This window comes from Rhinoderma darwinii, chromosome 4 (assembly GCF_050947455.1).
Source record: "Rhinoderma darwinii isolate aRhiDar2 chromosome 4, aRhiDar2.hap1, whole genome shotgun sequence".
NCBI lineage: Eukaryota > Metazoa > Chordata > Amphibia > Anura > Rhinodermatidae > Rhinoderma > Rhinoderma darwinii.
Window position 1 is genome coordinate 100071588 of NC_134690.1, and position 21628 is coordinate 100093215.

General features: G+C 43.3%; 1 protein-coding gene across 2 annotated transcripts in view; it reads right to left on the reverse strand.

Moving 5' to 3' along the window:
* The window catches only part of PXYLP1 (2-phosphoxylose phosphatase 1), a 129691-nt gene that overhangs the window by 44514 nt on the left and 63549 nt on the right, over nucleotides 1-21628 (reverse strand). For both annotated transcript variants that reach the window (XM_075863981.1, XM_075863980.1), the window contains exon 2: nucleotides 6568-6703. In XM_075863981.1, coding sequence (XP_075720096.1) covers nucleotides 6568-6646 — 79 coding nt within the window. In that variant the 5' untranslated portion in view covers nucleotides 6647-6703. The remainder of the gene's footprint in view (nucleotides 1-6567; nucleotides 6704-21628) is intronic.

Here is a 21628-nt window from a genome sequence, read left to right on the forward strand (position 1 = left end):
CAAAAGCCGATTTTTACAGGGGCCAGTTCAGTTCTGAAGTGGCTTTGAGGGTCTTATTTATTAGAAAGTCCCCATAAATCACCCCATTTTGAAAACTGCACCCCTCAAAGTATTCAAAACAGCATTCAGAAAGTGTTTTAACCCTTTAGGCGTTTCACAGGAATTAAAGCAAAGTAGAGGTGAAAGTTACAAATGTCATTTTTTTTTTACAAAATTCATTTGTAATAAAAAAAATTCTATACCACAGAAGTTTTTACCCGAGAAATGGAACTTATTATTTATTGCCCAGATTCTGCAGTTTTTAGAAATATCCCACATGTAGCCCTAGTGCGCTAATTTACTGAAATACAGGCCTCAGAAGCAAAGAAGCACCTAGTGGATTTTGGGGCCTCCTTTTTTTTAGCATATATTTTAGGTACCATGTCAGGTTTGAAGAGGTCTTGTGGGGCCAAAACAATAAAAACTCCCAAAAGTGACCTCATTTTGGAAACTACACCCCTCAAGGAATTTATCTATGGGTATAGTTAGCATTTTGAACCCACAGTTTTTTTGCAAAATGTATTTGAATTAGTATGTGAAGATGAAAATCTACTTTTTTTCTGAAAAAAACGTAGAATTTTTTTATTTTTTCAAGGAATAAAAGAGAAAAAACACCCCAACATATGTAAAGCAATTTCTCCCGATTACAGCAATACCCCATATGTGGTAATAAACTGCAGTTTGGACCCACAGCAGGACTCAGAAGGAAAGGAGCACCATTTGGATTTTGAAATTCTGATTTTGCTGGAATAGTTTTCAGTGCCGTGTCGCGTTTGAATTGCACTGGAGGGAACAAAATAGTGGAAACCCCCGGAAAGTGACCCCATTTTGGAAACTACACTCATCAAGGAATTTTTCTAGGGGTAAAGTTAGCATTTTGATGCCACAGTTGTTTTGCTGAATTCATTGGAATTATTCTGTAAAGGTAAAAATCTACTTTTTTTCTGAAAAAAGGTAGCCATTTTTAATTTTTACAAGGAATAAAGGAGAAAAAGCACCCCAACATTTGTAAAACAATTTCTCCCGATTACGGAAATATGCCATATGTGGTAATAAACGGCTGTTTGGACCCACAGCAGAGCTTAGAAGGGAAGGAGCGCTATTTGTCTTTTGGAGCTCAAATTTAGCTGAAATGGTTTTTGGGTGCCATGTTGCATTTGCAAAGCCCCTGAGAGGCCAAACAGTGGAACCCCCCAAAAGTGGAAATTACACCACTTAAAGAATCTATCTAGGGATATAGTGGGCATTTAGACCCCACAAGTCTTTTGCAGGATTTATTAGAATTAGGCCGTGAAAATGAATATCAACATTTCTTCCACTAAAATGTTGTATTTTTTCAATTTCACAAAGGATAAAGGAGAAAATGCTGCCCAACATTTGTAAAGCAATTTCTCCCGAGTACGGCTATACCCCACGTGTGGTCATAAATGGTTTTTCATTAGAAAGTAATTAACCCTTTCTGGACTGATCCATTTTTTTCTTTTCCTTTTTAGTTTTTTCCTCCCCGCTTTCCAAGAGCCACAACTTTTTTATTTTTCAGTCAATAGAGCGGTATGAGGGCTTATTTATTGAGGGACGAGCGGTCGTTTTTATTGGTACCATTTTTTGGTACATACAACTTTTTGAGCACTTTTTATTACATTTTTAGGTAGAGCCAAGGTGACCAAAAAACAGTGATTTTGCCGTTTTAAATGCTTTATTTTTCACGTGAGACGCTCCATGCATCACCCCCCCCCCCCACACACACTACGACATGCTATGTTGTGGTGCGCGCAGGGGTTAATGTGCAGCGGATGGTGCAGAGTAAAAATTACATGTTATGCCCAGTTTGTGCCACTGAAGACGAATACCTCATAAAATATTAAGCGGGTTCTCCTGGGTATGGCGATGCCATATCTATGGGCGTAAACTGGTGTTTGGGCACGCTGCAGGGCTCAGAAGGGAGGGAGCAGCATTTGGCTTTTGGGGCGCAGATGTAGCTTGGTAGTAGTTCTGTTTGGGGTTTTACTGGTGTCTCAATATATAATGTGGGGGCATATGTAATCTGTGCGGGGTACATCAGGGTACATGTTATCTGTGCGGAGTACATCAGGGTACATGTTATCTGTGCGGGGTACATCAGGGTATAATAAGAGGGTATAATAATGCAGTAAATAAATAATAATCCGCAGATATGTGGCCGGTGTCGCACTGATAAAAGGCGCCCGATCTTATCTGCTTTTGGAACACTGCACATTTTGCATCGCCATATTCTGAGAGCCAGAACGGTTTTATTTTTTTTCCACCGGAGCTGGGTGAGGGTTTATTCTTTGCGGGACAATCTGTAGTTTTCATTGGTACCATTTTGGGGTACTAGAAATTTTTTTGATCACGTTTTATTCAATTTTTTGGCAAGCAAGGTGACCAAAAACCATCAATTCTGAAACTGTTTTTTATGGCGTTCACCCTGGGCTATAAATTACCATTATATTTTATACTGCGGGTCAATACGATTACAGCGATACCATACGTATATAATTTTTTGATGTTTTGCAGCGTTTGTGCAATAAAATCACTTATTTATAAAATAAATTCTTTTTTGTGTCACCATATTCTGAGAGCGATAACTTTTTTTATTTTTCAGTCAAAAATGCGGTGTAAGGGCTTGTTTTTTGCGGGACGGGTTGTAGTTTGTATTGGTACCATTTTGGCGTACATGCGACTTTTTGATCACTTTTTATTGTCGATTTTGGGAGGGGTGGTAACCAAAAAATTGTGATTCGGGCACTGTTTTTCGTTTATTTTTTTCGCGGTGTTCACCGTGCGGGAAAAATAATATTACAGTTTTATAGTCGGGGTCGTTACGAACGCGGTGATACCAAATATGTGTACTTTTTTTATCGTGTTAATTTTTTTCCTATAATAAAAGACTTATAGGAAAAAAAGCATTCTTTGTTTATGTCACTTCTAACTTTTATTTTTACACTTTTTCAAAACATTTTTATTATCTTTTTTTTACTTTTTTTACTTGTCCCACTAGGGGACACTTAGACTTGCAGCTCTGATCGCTGCTGGAACACATTACACTACACACGTAGTGTAATGTGTTGTAACTGTCATTGTGACGTAACTGTCACACTGACAGGAAGCAGAGGAGGAACGGCCGGAGGCTGATCCTCCGAGGCTTCCGTACATGGCAACCCGGAGGTCATTGTCTGGCCTCTGGTTGCCGTGAGAAGGATCGCCAGCCCCCGCAAATACATGTGGGGGGCTGCCGATCCGCTGTAAACCTCTTCAATGTGGGGATCGCAATCGACCACCGCATCGAAGGGGTTAATTGCCGATTTCAGCGGCGACAGGCCGCTGATCGGCAACAGGGAGAGCAGGGCTGACACCCTGCACAGTTAACCGCCGCTGCGGTGTAGCGCCGCGCGGCGGTTAACTGTCAAAGCACTGACGTTAGTGAACGTCAAGGTGCGCGAAGTTACTGCACACATTGACGTTCATTAACGTCAAGGTGCAGGAAGGGGTTAAATCCCTCTTGACTAATTTTCAAAAGAAGTTCTTCAATATTGGAACACAATCTGTCAGGTGGGATAGATCAAATTTCATAGCGTGTTCTTAAGGGACCGCTCACCCTATCCCTCATTGGTACATTATACCTTTACAGCCGGGCTATCACCGCTCCCATAGATCCCACACTTCCTGCCCAATGTCCCCCCCCCCTCTCTACAATTAATGCACGAATGTGATACACATTAAGGCTACATTAATTAATAGAAGTGTTCGATCCCAATAATATACTTAGGTTGGCGATTAATCGGGACACCCAACCTACACATTTTACAAGATCATTCACCCTGTGCACTCTTGCATTTTTATATATAGAACCAATAAAAAGGTTATATTTTATTTAGCGTTATACCAGCTTTTCCCCTTTTTTTCCCCCCTCCCCACAAAATTTGTATGACTTCATGGTGGTGTACACCAGGTATAACCATTTCAATAATTTAGTACCATCAATCTCATAGTATTCCCACGTCAGTCTTGCAAATGGTCCCTTAGTGTTATCTTGTTCCCGTTGTTACCCGTGCCATGCTACCTGTATCCTATATCCCGTTGTTCCTGAGCCTGTTAGTGTTTGGAGTCATGTCCTGCTGCACCTGTTGTCATCCGCCACGTCTGGCGCATCCTGCTGCACCTGCTGTCAACCACCCCGTCTGGCGCAACCTGCTGCACCCGCTGTCATCCGCCACGTCTGGTGCAAACTGCTGCACCCGCCACGTCTGGCGCAACCTACTGCACTTGCATTCAACCGCCACGTCTGCTGCAACCTGTTGCACCTACCATTCGTGCCAGAAGCCCCTGCAACCATCTGGACTATTTCAGGTGCCCTGGTGCTACGAACTTGTATAGACTTTTGCATAGACTGTGACTTGGTCAGCTGCCTCTCCACTACGGCAGGGCGGTCTAGTGGGTCCACATACCCCTAGATCGTGGCACAGACCTTTATTCCCGCTCTTCTAAAAGAGAATTAGAGAGATAAAATAACTTGAATATTTTAACCTAACAGGACATTAAAGTCCTCTGTCAATGGGAACATACTAGGCAATAAAGTCCAGTGATCACAGCAGCTTCGGCACGGATTCAAGCAAGCAGAGTGAGAGGGTAGGAGTGGCAAGTGTAATGCCAGCAGGCTTCTAGATTGATACCGGGCTGCAACGCCACCGTATCTGTAACTTTCTGTTAGTGAAGTAGGAAGAGGGAGAAGTCTGCAATACAAACAGCTGTGCTTTGAAGAGTCCACAAAGGGGATGTACATGAGGATCTAAGTTTTTATTTTTTTACTTAAAGAGGCTCTGTCACCAGATTTTGCAACCCCTATCTGCTATTGCAGCAGATCGGCGCTGCAATGTAGATAAGAGTAACGTTTTTATTTTTAAAAAACGAACATTTTTGGCCAAGTTATGACCATTTTTGTATTTATGCAAATGAGGCTTGCAAAAGTCCAAGTGGGCGTGTTTAAAGTAAAAGTCCAAGTGGGCGTGTATTATGTGCGTACATCGGGGCGTTTTTACTACTTTTACTAGCTGGGCGTTCTGACGAGAAGTATCATCCACTTCTCTTCAGAACGCCCATCTTCTGGCAGTGCAGACACAGCCGTGTTCTCGAGAGATCACGCTGTGTCGTCACTCACAGGTCCTGCATCGTGTCGGACCAGCGAGGACACATCGGCACCAGAGGCTACAGTTGATTCTGCAGCAGCATCGGCGTTTGCAGGTAAGTCGATGTAGCTACTTACCTGCAAACGCTGATGCTGTTGCAGAATCAACTGTAGCCTCTGGTGCCGATGTGGCCGACATGATGCAGGACCTGGGGCAGGAAGTGAGTGACGTCACAGCGTGATCTCTCGAGAACACGGCTGTGTCTGCACTGCCAGAAGCTGGGCGTTCTGAAGAGAAGTGGATGATACTTCTCGTCAGAACGCCCAGCTAGTAAAAGTAGTAAACACGCCCAGATGTAACACACATAATACACGCCCCGATGTACGCACATAATACACGCCCAGTTGTACTTTTACTGTAAACACGCCCAGTTGTACTTTTGCAAGCCTCATTTGCATAACTACAAAAATGGTCATAACTTGGCCAAAAATGCTCGTTTTTAAAAAATAAAAACTTTACTGTAATCTACATTGCAGCGCCTATCTGCTGCAATAGCAGATAGGGGTTGCAAAATCTGGTGACAGAGCCTCTTTAAGGTACGCTTCAAGGTGCCCCATGGCAGATAAAAGACAGTGTTCAGCAGCAATTTATTGCACTTTGATGTAAAAGTTTTGGATCTTGCTGCAATTCCAGTCTTAGATAAAATGACATTATATTTCAGCTTCGGTAGGATACTGCGGTCAAGGTTTTTCTCCTCACAAACTTGCAGGAGTGGTTTTATGTTTTTTTGCTATTAAAATATTCCTTCCAGCCTTTGGTTAGATACAATACGCTTGTATAATAGACATCTAATTTAAAGTTGTTTTCACAGGTGAATATTGTAATATCTTGGTAGAGAAAAGCTTCAGTCTTACCAGGAAAAGACGTTCTCGGTTTATATAGTACTAGGCCTGAAAAGTGTCTAAATATTGGAGACTGGTATAATGGAAAATGTAACTAATGAGAATTACAAATGTCTTTTATTTAATGTCTTATATTTATTTAGATATTAGGTAAAAACCCTCCAAAAACATAATATACCCCCTGTGCAAATTTGGTACCACTGGCCGCGGTCCATATCCTTAAATGCCCATGTGCAAGTTGCTCGGAGCCATGCCAATGCAGATATGTGGCCTCTCAAGGATGGCATGTCACACAGTGACTAGAATCACACACATGATAAAACGAGGTGTGATGGGGATTCACTCTACATAAGGCACTTAAAAATGCTTTTCAGATACCATCACCTACACTTACCATGCACAAACATGCAAGCGTGATACTGCGATAATTTAACAGTCGCTACAAACCATTTGTACAAGAGAACACTTAGTATCATACTCACAGAACTGAAGACTGAGACTTAGAAAGGCCAGAAGGGCAGCCAGGGCCAGCAGTAAGATAAAACGGTTTCGGAGAAGCATTCTTCAATTCCTTCTACTTGGTCTTCATGGTTTCTTTGTATCTGCCATTAAATGTTCCTGAGAAAGAAAAAGTAGAATGTTAATTCTTCAATGAACTGGATCTGTGTCTGTGAGATGTTTGTGGTTACAGGATTGGGACCTGACAAAATACTAGGAGAGAAGGATCTCTTTCAAATATGATCAACATTGTAGATAACTAGTCTTCTGGGCATATCATAATTTTTGCAATACACGATCATAGTTTTTAAGTCTCTTCCACAACTTCACTCTCTTATTTCAAACATTTTATATAGCAGTTTATAGGACACAGCCAGTGGCTACAACCACTTCTGCTCCTGTATTATCTGGCCATGCATGCCCACTTCATCCTATGGCTTCAGTTCCAACTGTAGGGAGCATGCATATGTTGAACATGTGCACTTTCAGGCCTGAATGAATAGAATGAGGAAACCAGCATGCGGAAGGACCTGTCATATCGGAGCATGCTCATGCGCCAATATGTATCACAATACTTGAGAAAACTTGGGAAAGGTGGATGCCAATTTATACAGTGACAGCAAGTGAGATTCACACTCTTTAATTGGTTGGAAAACCCCTTTAAAACTGGAGCTATGACCCGAGGTCAGGTGACTGGACTGATCCACTCCTGTCACAGCACGCCCCGACCTCACTCTGACCACTGCTGCGTCATTTCCTCCTGGTCTCCGTCCGCCCTACTCACTCACATTTAGGAGCAGAAGGACGGACGGAGCCAAGTATGGCTGCGGCAATCTGAGTGAGGTCAGTGCGTGGCGGCCCAAGAGTGGACCAGTCCGGTCACATGACCTGAGTCAGTGACGTGACGTCAGGTGACTGAATCACTCCTGTCACAGCATACCCTGACCTCACTCTGACGGCCGCTGTCGCCATGTTATTCCCTCCTTGGCTCCGTCCGTGCGCCCTACTTACTCGAGGTGAGGTCAGGTGACTTAAAGCTTTTTTTTTTCCCATCAAGGACATTTATGATATATCCACAGGATATGTCATAAATGTCCGATAGATGCGGGTCCCAGATCTATCTCAAGAACAGAGCCCCTAAACATCATTCTACCTCTTTTTGTGGCTGAAGCTTGTGATTTCCGACCATGAAGAAGAAAACAGCGTAACTTGCTGAGCTGCGCGGTTTCCATAAGTCCCATAGAACTGAATAGTAGTTACGGAAACAGCGTAATTCGCATGATACACTGCTTCCATAACTGCCATTCACTACTATGGGTGTTACGGAAACAGCGCAGCTCAGCGAGCTACAAGGTTTTCTTCTTCATGGTTGGAAATCAGCTGGAACACAGGGAGGTAGAATGGGGTTTAGGGGGGCCCCTTCTAGAGATAATTGCGGGTCCCAGAGGTGGGACCTGCATCTATCTGACATTTATGACATATCCTGTGGATATGTCATAAATGTCCCTGATGTGAAAACCCCTTTAAGGAAGTCGGAACAACTTACTGCTGCGAGTTCTTTTCAAAAGTCACCATTGTTAAGAGTCGACTGCGCTCCAGACCGATCAACGCAGTAGCAACATCATCAATACCGGCTAACATCACACGCCTCACCAAAGTGATGCAGTTCCAACCATCGCATTACAGGTGAGTTAATTAAACGTTTGACCAAATATAGCAGGCTCAATTTAAGGGCTTATTTACACGAACGTGATATACGTCCGTGCAACGTGCGTGATTTTCACGCGTGTCGTACGGACCTATGTTAGTCTATAGGGCCATGCAGACAGTCCGTGATTTTTGCGCAACGTGAGTCCGTTGCGTAAAACTCACGACATGTCCTATATTTCTGCGTTGTTCGCGCATCACGCACCCATTGAAGTCAATGGGTGCGTGAAAATCACGCATGCCACATGGAAGCACTTCCGTGGGACGAGCGTGATTCACGCAACAGTTGTCAAACTATGAATGTAAACAGAAAAGCATCACGTGCTTTTCTGTTTACAAACATCCAAACGGAGTGTCATAATGATGGCGGCTGCGCGAAAATAACGCAGCCGCGCATCATACGGGGCTAACACACGCAGCTGTCAAGTCCCTTTTGCGCACGCAAAACGCTGCAGTTTTTTGCGTGCGCAAAACGCACACGCTCGTGTAAATCCGGCCTTAAGTTGATAATTTTGTATGGCCCGCGAATGATGTTATAAATATCCAAATGGCCCTTGGCAGAAAAAAGGTTCCCCACCCCTGGTATAGTGACAGATATGAAGACTCTATTAATCGAGTACTGTGCATTTATTGAGTACTGTAGAAAACTAAGTACTTGTCATCTAAAGAATACCAGTAAAAATAAAAGTTTGAACTGCAGTGTAAATAGTTATTGAGAATATAAACAGGTGTGCTATGGCATCAGCTCAAAAGAACACATACTTGGCAGCTGATCGCATAAATTGGCCATTGTCTACAATAAGTCAGTTGAATAATTATTAGTTAGTGACCTTACAGTAATCCAGGATATATAAGAACTGCAGGGGGTAAAGAGCATAAACCAACAGCTCGGAATCATCACCACACGAGGGTAACTTCTGAACTCAATACAAAGTGCTTTATGTGCTACATGAAAATAGAAAATTGCTTAAAGTTTTTTTTATATTAGGCAAATAATAAATCACTGTTTATATACTTTGTGGGGAATTTATCAACCTTTCAACACCAGTTTTCTGCCATAGAAAAGTCCCAAAAGGGCCCCAAAGTCTTTTAACCTTTTTGCATGGCAGGGCCAATATGGCTCGACAAATTTATTATAATTTACCCCAGAAAGCTGGGAAAAGTTAGAGTGGAAATCTAGTGGATTTCACTCTGTGGGTGTAGCAAGGTAGAGGCTCACGCCAGGCCTCATCTCTTGCCCCACCATCATTTTACCCCCCCTATCGGACAATTAACCCCTTAACGACATGTCACGTAAAGGTACGCGGCAGCCGTTAAGGCTGAGCGCGCTCCATACACAGCGGGTGACGGCTGTGTAATACAGCCGACACCTCTGCAACGGGCGGAATCAAAGATCACTTTGATTCCGCCCGTTTAACACCTTAAATGCTGCAGTCAATTGTGAACGCAGCATTTAAATTGTTAGAATCAGGGGGCGCCCCCTCAAACACGCCATCGCCCCCTGCGGTACGATCAGCTGTTTACAGTGGTTATGGCAGCCTGGGGACCTAATAAAGACCCCCAGGTCTGCCATCTTTGAACTCCTTTGAAGCCCTGCCTTCTTAGCAAATAGTTTTATTTTTTTTAAAGTGGTATAACATTAAACAAAACATCTAAATTTGGTATTGCCGTGATCATATCAACCTATAAAATAAGGTGAATATGTTGTTTTTACCGCCTGATGGACGCCATAAAAACAAACCCAATCCCCCCCCCCAATAAAAAAATTGTGTAATCGATGTTTTTTGCCCATTTCACCCCACAAATACTTTTTTTTCAGATTTCCAGTACATTATGCGGTACAACAAATGGTGCGATGAAAAACTACAACTTGTCCCGCGCAAAACAAGCCCTCATATGGCTAGGTTGACGGAGAAATAAAAAAGTTATGGCTTTTGGAAGGCGGGAAGAAAAAAGCTAAAATGAAAAACTCAAATTGGCCTGGTTTTTAAGGGGTTAAACAAATAGCAAAAAAGCTGTTCCCCTCACCTCTTCTCTCCCTCTGGGTCCCCTCAGGGTGCGTCAAGTCATACACGCTCCTAACGCCGGGCAGTGTCAAGACTTTGTATGTGTCGTAGTACGGATGACGTTGAGTGCTACATCGCGTATAAGGTCTTGACGCCGCTCGGTGTCAGGATCTTGTATGAACCGCAGCATTCTGAGGGAGCGTGAGGGGACCCAGAGGGGAGAAGAGGAGCGGTGAGGTGAGCATGTTTTTTTATTTTACAGTATGTCCGATGGGAAGAATGGGAATGGATGGCGCACGGCCGCTGTCGTTACGCTACAATGGTGGCACACGGTCGGTTGAATGCTGAGACACATTTATTAAAAGGCCTCTTAATAAATGTATTGCATCTTACATACGAAACGCCAGTCTTAATTTCCCCCTTTTGTGTTTCAATTTCTCACCATTTTTCAAGATCACTCCATGCTGTCAGTGAATGGGAACAATCATTGTTTACCTTGAGGCTGAAAACTTGTCTTGTTCATGTCCATATGACATATGCATGGCTCGTTAGAAGAGAGATGTTAGTGAGCTGTGCATCAACATCACATAGACATGATCAATACAGGTTTTCAGCCTTATGAATGAAAACAATGAACTTTCCCATGTACCGACAGCAAGAAGAGATCCTGAAAAGTAACAAAGTATATAAAAACTTACAAAGATTAAATTTTATTTGCATAAAACTGGAAAAACAAAAACAAACCTTATAACCTAATCGAATGCTCCTACTAGCTGCATGCTTCCATTCTACCCATAAGGACAATTGTTAATTATCTGCACTTTCCCTTCTTACCAACAACAGGCTACACACAGAACAGAGATGAGCCTCGGACATCGAGAGAAAGCTCATGTGATCAGATTAATCCAATTTCCAACAGCACTAAGGCATGAATATTTAGCCTACACCATCTTATTACGCACCTATTCTACAGGGTGACTCCACAAAAGGGTGGTAAAGGCATAATTTGGCATTAAAGTATACCTCGGATTCCAATCTCCCACCCGATATATATCGACAACTGTACCACCCAGCGTGAGGTATATCCGACTGTCCCGCTGATCTCCGCACATGCTCAGTTGTATACACTACAGGTACAAATAGATGGGATCCTCACAGAAAACACACATACACATAGGCATATAATATACAGTGGATATAAAAAGTCTACACACCCCTGTTAAAATGCCAGGTTTTTGCCATGTCAGCATCTCATAACTTTTTCCACCTCAAGGCCGGATTCACCCGGGCATTGGGCATCTCGGACGTGAAAAACGTTTGTTTTTCACGTTTGAGGTGCATCCGTGCTCTGCGCTGCGGGACGCGATATCACGCATCCCCATAGACTAGAGTCTATTGAGGGATGCGTGAAGCGTGAAAAAATAGGATATATCCTATTTTCTCACGGCCTATTGAAACAACGGCCGGGTGAACGGCCACATTGAATTATAAAGGTCCGTGTGAATAAGGCCTTAATGTGACCCATAATCTGTACAATTCCATTGAGAAAAAACAAACTAAAAAATCATTTAGAGGGGAAAAATAAAAATAACAAAACTACAATAAAGTGTGAACACCCCCCTATAATTGGGGATGTGGTTGTGTTCAGAATTAGCCAATCACATTCAAACTCATGTTAAATAGTAGTCAGTACACAGCGGTCATTATTAGTGAAAATCCAACCCAAACAATAAATATATATTTATAGACATATATATACTATATACAAGAGAGATTAAGAAAGTTTACTGAAGGGAGAGAACTAGGGGGGTGCGGTCATAGGTTCATGAAAAACTGATTACCGGTAAGTAATCCATCTTTTACCCTTTCACCTATGACAGCACCCCTGGAGATGTAAAATAAAACCCCAGTTTTAGGTCTCATGCACACGAACGTAGCCGTGGGCACGGCCGTGATTTTCGGGTCGGCCGGCTGCGGACTGTCAGCCGCGAGCCGCCCGGAAATCGCGGGACATGCACATGGCCACGGCCATTATTTTCAATGAGCCCGGACGGCAGAACACAGCCATAATAAGACAGGTCCGTTCTTTCTGCGGTGCGGGCTCCTGGGCCATGCACGGACCGTAAAAACTACGGTCGTGTGCATGGCCCCATAGAAATGAATGGGGCCGCAATTCTCCCGTGGTTTTTCGGGGGAATTGCAGCCGCAAAAACACGTTCGTGTGAATGGGGCCTTAGGTTGGGACTACAGCTTGTAGAACTTTCCTACCAAGGGCTAAGTCAGTGACTGAATGCAACTGTAATCTATAATGCGCAATACAGGTGTGGGGTGAACTCCATGTAGCCGCCCTGCAAATCTGGTCCAGAGATGCGTTGGTTCTTTCAGCCCAAGAAGTCGATACAGCTCTGGTGGAATGAGCTACAAAGAACTCTGGGGGATTAGTGTTCTGGTCCACATAGGCTAAGTGTATGGCCTGTTTAATCCACCTTGCTATTGTTGGTCTGCTAGCTGCCGAACCTCTATTTGGACCCTGGAACTGAAGGAGATTCTCTGAAGACCTCCAGTCCTTTGTGACCTCCAGGTAGTGGACTAAGCATCTCCTTACGTCTAAACAATTAAATTCCTGTTCTCTTGGATTTTTCGGGGAGTCACAAAAGGAGGGAAGAATAATCTCTTAGTCTTGATAAAAAGGGGAAATTACCTTTGGCAAAAAACCTGGTAAGTGTAAGGCTATGTTCACACGGAGTATTTTGGGGGAGGAATATCTGCCTCAAAATTCTAGTGTAGGCAGCTAGTTATAGTTTTGGTAGTCTGTTAGGTAGATAGTTTAGATAGTACTCAGATTAGGGCAATTAATAATCAATTAGGGCTTATAATGTGTGTATATATATATATATATATATATATATATATAAAATCACATAGATATATATGTATATACGGTGTGTGTGCATTAGGGATGCACGGTGCATCGAAACTTCGATACTGTGCATCCCTAAACGGTTCGATACCGCTATTTCCTGTATTTCGATACTGAGCTGCGCAGCCGCACAGCTCAGTATAGTAATACATGAATGTATGGGAGCGCGGCTACGGCTGTGTAATTCAGCCACAGCCCCGCTGATGAGTCATGATAAGTTCGCGGGGTCAGGATGATGCGATGCGGCCGGCGCTGCACTAATGATCTGCGGCACTGGAGACAGAACATGGCGGGCGCACTACAAAACACCCCCATGTTCTGTCCTCAGTGCCTGAACTGCCGCTCATTAGTGCAGCGCCGGCCGCATCTCCTCATGCTGACCGCGCGCGCACTTCCTGTCAGGAGCGGGGCAATGGCTGGATTACACAGCCGCAGCCCCGCTCTATAACGGCGAGATCAGTGAAACCTCTGATCTCCGCTGTTATTCCCCTGAATGCTGCGATCACAGCTGACTGCAGCATTCAGGAGAAAATGAGAAGGGGGGGATGCCCCTGGATCGCGTCACAGGAAATTCCTGTGACGCGATTGAGGGCCATACCATATATGGGCAGACAGCCCAGGGTCTATTGACGGACCCCAGGGCTGTCTTACCATATTTCTTGTTGTTCGGACATACCCAAGTATGTCCTAACAACTGCCTGTGTGCTATCTGTCCACAGGCTAATGTACTGGCACATATCTGATATATGTCAGTACATTAAAGTTTAAAAATAAAGTAAAAACAAAGTTGTTAAATTAAAAAAAAAAAATACACATACACCTTTTTTACAATAAACATTAAAATAAGTCTCAATACATAAAATATACACATTCAGTAATGGCGCGCACAACAATTTTTTTGCATCATTTATGATGTGTACGCTGTAAAAAAATGAAATAAACACCGCTTTCTATCACTTATTAATGTGAGGCACGAGGTGCGATGAATTTAACCTCCATGTTCCTCACATTAATAGTAATTAACCCCATCATGTACCTCGCACATTAACCCATTATGACTGAGAAACATGATGGGATTAATTACTATTAATGTGAGGCGCGTTCAAAATTCATCACACGTCGCGCCTCACATCAGAAAACGGAAGATTTTTTTTATTTTATTACTGTTGGCAAAAGTATCGAAATTGGTATCGAAATCGCAATACTAAACGAAGTATCGGTATCGAAGTCCAAATTCTGGTATCGTGACATCCCTAGTGTGCATATGTGTATATACACACACACACACACACACACACACACACACACACACACACACACACACACACACACACACACACAGACATATTTGAAATTTGTTAATACTAAAAATGAATAATTAGGGATGTTATATAGCTAGAACATCATATAGATATATACGTACATGTAATATATACGCATACACACATATACTTATATAAATCTCTTCATATATTTTACACGTCTGTAAATTCTAAATACTTTGATTCATTGTTAGGGCTGTTCATAAATGTATTATTTATTAGGGTTGTCATAATTTAGTGGTGATATAATTAATTACATATATATCTATGATGTGGTATAGATATATGCACATGTAATTATATATATATATATATATATATATATATACACACACACACACACACACACACAAACATTCATATAAATTATTAATTTTATTAATTCTACATATCAAATAATTGATTGTTAGGGTCGTTCATAAAGTAATTAATTATTAGTCGTTCAACAATTGATTAGTTGTAAAGATTCAATTGATTATATATGTATACGTAATATATACAGATACACACACATTTAGATAAAATAATTTATTCCTATAAAAAAAATGGTACGCAAGTTATATACCGCTGAAGAGGCATTTGCTCTCTTGGATTCTGATAGTGAATGTCACTTTTGGGGGGTTTCCGCTGTTTTGGTCCCTCCAGGGCGTTGCAAATGCGACATGGTACCGAAAACCATTATAGCAAAATTTGAGCTCCAAAAGCTAAATGGCGCTCCTTCCCTTCTGAGGGCTGTCGTGTGTTCAAACATAAGTTTATGACCACATATGGCGTAATCAAGAGAAATTTCTTTACAAATGTTGGGGTGCTTTTTCTCCTTTATTCCTTGCAAAAATTTAAAATGTCTATGTTTCTTCAGAAGAAATGTAGATTTTCATTTTCACAGACTAATTCCAATAAATTCAGCAAAACACCTGTGGGGTTAAAATGCTCACCATACAACTAGATAAATTCCTTGAGGGGTGTAGTTTCCAAAATGGGGTCACTTTTTGGGGGTTTCCACTGTTTAGGTACCACAAGAGCTCTTCAAACCAGACATGGAGCCTAAAATATATTGTAATAAAAAGGAGGCTTCAAAATGCACTAGGTGCACCTTTGCTTGTGAGGCCTGTGTTTCAGTTCAGTAGCCCACTAGGGCCACATGTGGGATATTTCTAAATACTGCAGAATCTGGGAAATAAGTATTGAGTTGCGTTTCTCTGGTAAAACCTTCTGTGTTACAGAAATTTTTCTATTACAAATGAATTTCTGCAACAAAAAAATTACATTTGTAAATTACACCTCTACTTTGCTTTAACTCCTGTGAAACGCCTAAAGGGTTAAGACACTTTCTTAATGCGGTTTTGAATACTTTGAGGGGTGCAGTTTTTAAAATGGGGTGATTTATGGGGCGTTTCTAATATATAAGGCCCTCAAAGCCACTTCAGAACTGAACTGGTCCATGAAAAAATAGGTTTTGGAAATTTCTTGAAAATGTGAGAAATTGTTGCTAAAGTTCTAAGCCTTGTAACGTCCTAGAAAAATAAAAGGACGTTCAAAAAACTATGCAAACATAAAGTAGACATATGGGAAATGTTAACTAGTAACTATTGTGTGTGGTATTAATATCTGTTTTGCAAGCAGATACATTCAAATTTAGAAAAATGACATTTTTTCACAAATAAAATAAATACTGCATTTATCGACCAAATTTTTTCACAGACGTAAAGTACAACGTGTCACGAGAAAACAATCTCAGAATCACTTGGAAAGGTAAAAGTATTCCAAAGCTATTACCACATAAACTAACATATGTCAGATTTGAAAAAATGACCTGCGTCCACAAGGCCAAGTCAGGCTGAAGGGGTTAAAAGAGGTATGGACTCACGGGACAGGGATATAATCTTACCACTTTACAAAGCATTAGTGAGGCCTCATCTAGAATATGCAGTTCAGTTCTGGGCTCCAGTTCATAGAAAGGATGCCCTGGAGTTAGAAAAAATACAAAGAAGAGCAACGAAGCTAATAAGGGGCATGGAGAATCTAAGTTATAAGGAAAGATTAAAAGAACTAAACCTATTTAGCCTTGAAAAAAGACGACTAAGGGGGGACATGATTAACTTATATAAATATATGAATGGCACATACAAAAAATATGGTGAAATCCTGTTCCATGTAAAACCCCCTCAAAAAACAGGGAGGCACTCCCTCCGTCTGGAAAAAGAAAGGTTCAACCTGCAGAGGCGACAAGAATTCTTTACTGTGAGAACGGTGAATCTATGGAATAGTCTATCGCAGGAGCTGGTCACTGCAGGGACCGTAGATGGCTTTAAAAAAGGCTTAGATAATTTCCTAGAACAAAAAAATATAAGTTCCTATGTGTAGAAATTTTTTACTTCCCCTTTCCCATCCCTTGGTTGAACTTGATGGACATGTGTCTTTTTTCAACCGTACTAACTATGTAACCCATCAAAGCAGTAAGGACTAATTCTAAGTCCCAGAGTGGGACTGAAGACCATATTTGGGGTCTTATCCTGGAGGCCGCAATCAGAAACCTTCTAATCCAGGGGTGTTCTGCTAATCTGGAATCATAGAAGAAGTTTAGGGCAGAAATCTGTACCTTTAATGTACTGGGCTTGAGGTGTTTGTCTAGCCCTGCCCAGAGAAAGTCTAAAATCAGGGGAATATCTGGATCTGCTAATGGATCTATATCAATTCCTGTAAAGGTAAGAAAAGCTTTCCAGACCCTAAAATATATCTTAGGAGGTAACCTGTTTCCTACTTGACAGTAAAGTAGAGATGAAAGTTTCAGAGATACCTCTTTTCCTGAGGATTACCCTCTCAGTCTCCATGCTGTAAGATGCAGCCTGGAGATGTCTGGATGAACTACTGGGTCCTGGGACAGGAGATCTAGTCTGTCTGGAAGTATCCATGGTTGGGTTACGGACAACTTCCCCACCCAGGTGAACCACGGCCCCCTTGGCCAAAATGGATCAATCAGGATTACCGAGGCTTTGGACTTCTCTGATCTTTTTTAAAACTCTCGGAAGTAGGGGGGGGGGGGGAGGCGTAAGCCTTTTCCAGGCTCCAACTCTGGGAGAGAGCATCTACTGCTACTGGATATTCCCTGGGATCTAGGGAAAATAATCTGGGCATCTTCTTGTTCTCCCTGGTAGCGAACTGGTCTATGGGAGGATTCCCCCACCAGGCCACAATCATCTGGAAGACGTCCTGATTCAGGGACCACTCTGACTGTAGCAACTGTCTTCTGCTCAAGAAGTCTGCTACTAGATTGTTCCTTCTCCTTAGACGGACAGCTGAAAGGGATGATAGATGTAGCTCGGCTAGGGATAAGATCTCTGTAGCTAACTTCATCAGAAACCCTGATGGTTTATGTATGCTACTTTAATCGTGTGGTCTGAAAGAACCTTTACCCTTCTTCCCAAAAGTATAGGAATTGTGTTCTTTATTGCCTGAAGTACTGCCTCCTGCTCCCTGTAGTTGGAAGATCTTATGGAGGTTTGAGGATCCCACTGACCCTGAAGGCAGAAGGATTTGCCATGGGCTCCCCACCCCCAAGGACTGGCATCTGTTGTAATGTTCAGGGTTGGGGCCCATGAAACACCCTTCCTGAAGTTTTCTACCTACATCCACCACCTGAGCGAGAGTCTGACCTAGTGAGCGCTTGCTCTTGTCCCACTTTCCTAATATGTCCCTCTGTAGAGGTCTGGACCTGAACTGAGCCCACATTATGGCCGGGATACAGGTCGTCAAAACGGTCTTTATGATATCTAGAACCCATTTGTTCAAGGAGATCCTTTCCCATTCTTGAAATAAAAGGGATAAGCGACCTCCTACCCTGCTCCCTCTGGCGTCATTACTGGTGATCTTTATTCTTTGGATCGCTCTAAGGCCTAAACAAGAAACCCCTGATCTTTTTAGGGAATTTAGAGGATTTAAAATCCTGTCCTTTGGAAATGGGGTTTCTATTAATTTTCCTGGGATGAAAGGAATCTGTTTTGCCCTGGGTAGGAAACCCCTTCCTCCTATCGGATGCTTTCTCCAGGACATCATCCAGTGGGGGGGGGGGGGGGGGGGCAAAGAACAAAATCTCCTGAACAAGGGATAGAACAAAGTTTCCCTTTGGAGCCTGCATCTCCCTTCCATGTTTTCAGCCATATTGCTCTTCTGGCTGAGTTGGATAAGGCTGCGTATCCGGCTGCCAGACGGACCGTGTCCACTGAGGAGTCAGCCAAAAAATCTGTGGCCTTAGACAAAACCGGGAGGGAAGCCAGTATCTGATCCCTAGGAGTCTTGTCCCTGTGATGAAGCTCTAACTGAGCTATCCAGATTTTGAGAGACCTGGCTACACATGTAGCTGCAATACCCGGCTAAAAGGCCCCCGCAGAGGCTTTAGGTAATAGTCTGCCTTCCCATCCATAGGATCGTTGAGAGACCCAAGATCCTCAAATGGTGAGGCATTTTTCCTGGATATCTTTGCTATCGGGGCATCCAGTCTGGGAAAACTATCCTAGTCTTTACTTAAACCTTCCTCAAAGGGATATTTTCTCCTTAAAATCTTGGGAATGCCTAATTTCCTGTCAGGGCTCTTCCATTCTCTCCTAATAAAGCTGGTTGTATACCGTGAACAGGAAAAGTCCTCTGTTTCCTAGGACCCAGGCCCTCAAACATAATGTCCTGAACAGACCGGGGTTCCTTGGGGTCATCGATATTCATAGTGGCCAGGACTGTTTTAAGAAGTTGGTCCACGTCATCCGCTGGGAATAAGTTCTTCCCTCCCCCATCCTCGTCAGATGAAAACTCAGAGGAGCTTAGCTTCCCTTCCTCCTGAAACATTTCCTCTTCACTAGAGTAATTAGAAACGCCTAGGTCTTGCCAGACGAGGTGCTAGGACATCATGATTGTTTCTGAGGGATCTAAGGGAGCTCTTAACCTCTGTACGCACTATATCTCTTATGCTAGAGGCAAGGCTAGGGGATTCTTCTGCCAGGATCTAAACAAAGTTGGCATAACCGTTTTTGATAAGAGGCTGCTAGCTTCCTACTACACACAGCACATTCTTTTTTGCGAGCCTTGTCCAATTTATTTCCTGGGACCCTCTCTGACCTAGGAAACATGCAATATACAAGGAAGTACAAAATTAATAATGTGAAAAAAAGGTCTGTCCTACCATGCTTCCTAGAAGATCCCATGCAGTTTAAAGTACCGGCGTGGAGGATCTTCCTGGGTCTGATCGTTCAGGTCATTCCACGCGTCCTGCTGCTTCTCCTGGAGCTTCCATGCTGGTTGCTTTGCTGGAGAAGGAGCCGTTCTGGTTCAGGCCTAGAAATAGGCCTATGATTGGCTGGGGAGGCTCCCAAGCCACGATGCGCTGTAGCCCCTCCTCCCCACATGGGCCGCCGGAGCACCGCTTCCTGGGACATCCGCGCTTCATTCTCACCAGAAGTGACGTGCACCGCGACCGGAAGTGGTCACTGTGGTGCGCCGGAAGCGGCCGAACGCTGGGTCAGGAGTCCCGGCTCTCTGCCTGTAACCCGGAGCCAGGCCTGACCCCGGGAGAGCTCCCCCCCCCCCAGAGGAGACCCCACCCGCGGCGGGAATCTACCACCTCCGTAGAGGGAAGCAGTGACCGGGAGAGGAGGGAGATACCAGACCCAGACTACAGGTTGCTCCCTAAGAGGCTTACACCTTCAAAAAGACTTCCAGGAAAACAGGTGAGTACCTGCTGGAGGGTCTGCAATCCTGACTGGGTGTGTGGAGATGTGTATCCTTTTTTATATCGTCAGGCTTCCTATCCAGAGAATGGGATGTCTCTCCAGGGGTGCTGTCATAGGTGAAAGGGTAAAACACATTGAACTTTAATGGCAACGTAAGAACAGAGCGATAGTTCTCCTTACATCCTCACAAGCGCATCCCCCTTCCTTAAGGCCCCCTTCACATCATGTTGTTGCCCTAAGTTTATCGTGTACGTTAGGAAATCTAACGTACACTATAAACAACGTAGACGATAATTCACAGGGCTCCATTATGTCCTTTTAGCCTACGTCGGGCTGGTAGCCGTCGGTATACTTTATTTTTGAAGGATGGAATAGCGTAATAGACTTTGCTATTCCGGAGTCCCCAGGCAGAGAATCACAAGGGCGCTACCCGTGGACTTGGTCCCTGGGGAAGCTCCTGACATCACTGTATATATATATATATATATATATATATATATATATATATATATAAATTGACATCAAGGGATTCTCCAGGGCCGGAATCCCTGACCCAGAGCATTGTCGACGCTCCGGCCGTGTATTCAGGCTTTGCAAAGCTTCGGACGTCACTTTACGTATATGGACATCGGGAACAGCGCCATAGTCTCTGGGCAGAGCACTAGTAGAAGGCTCCAGCCCTGTTCATGGACAGTGACTTCAGGAGTTTCCCCATGGCCATTCCCCAGGCGACGTATCCCACTGTATAAATGCTAAATAGATCAAAATCCAGAGCATTACACTGCCTGCTCCATGGTTTCCTTCACTGTAATGGACATCAGCACCAAAATCAGTTAATGCGTATAACGTACAAACATGAGCGCCACACTTTCCGTTGCCCACCCCTGGTTATGGAGGGGGGGACCCAGACATCTTGGCTGTATGGGGCCCAGAAATTCCCGATGGCGACCCTGCTCCCCTCCCTTGAGACAGTATGATCACTATTGATCGCAGCATCACAAGAATTGTCAATCATAGCTGTTCTCCTGTGGATGATGGTGTGGGAGTTAAGTTCTGGCTCCCAGAGCTGTTCTATGGCACAGGGTAGGAAGAGGTTAAAGATGCCACCGAAGGCCCTGTTCACACAGTTTTTTGCAGGCAGAAAATTCTGCCTGGAAAAAATCAGCTCCGGTTTTTTGAAGTGGTTTTGCACCACACGCATTTTAGACGTGTTTTTTGCCGCTTTTTTTTTTTTTAGCTATCTCTTCAACAGAAAGATGGAATAAGCGTTTTTTGCCGTCTCCCATTGATTTCAATGAGGTTTTTGAGGCGGAAAACGCCTCAAGATAGGGCATGTCGCTTCTTTTTCCGGCAAGCGTTTTTTTTTTGCTCGT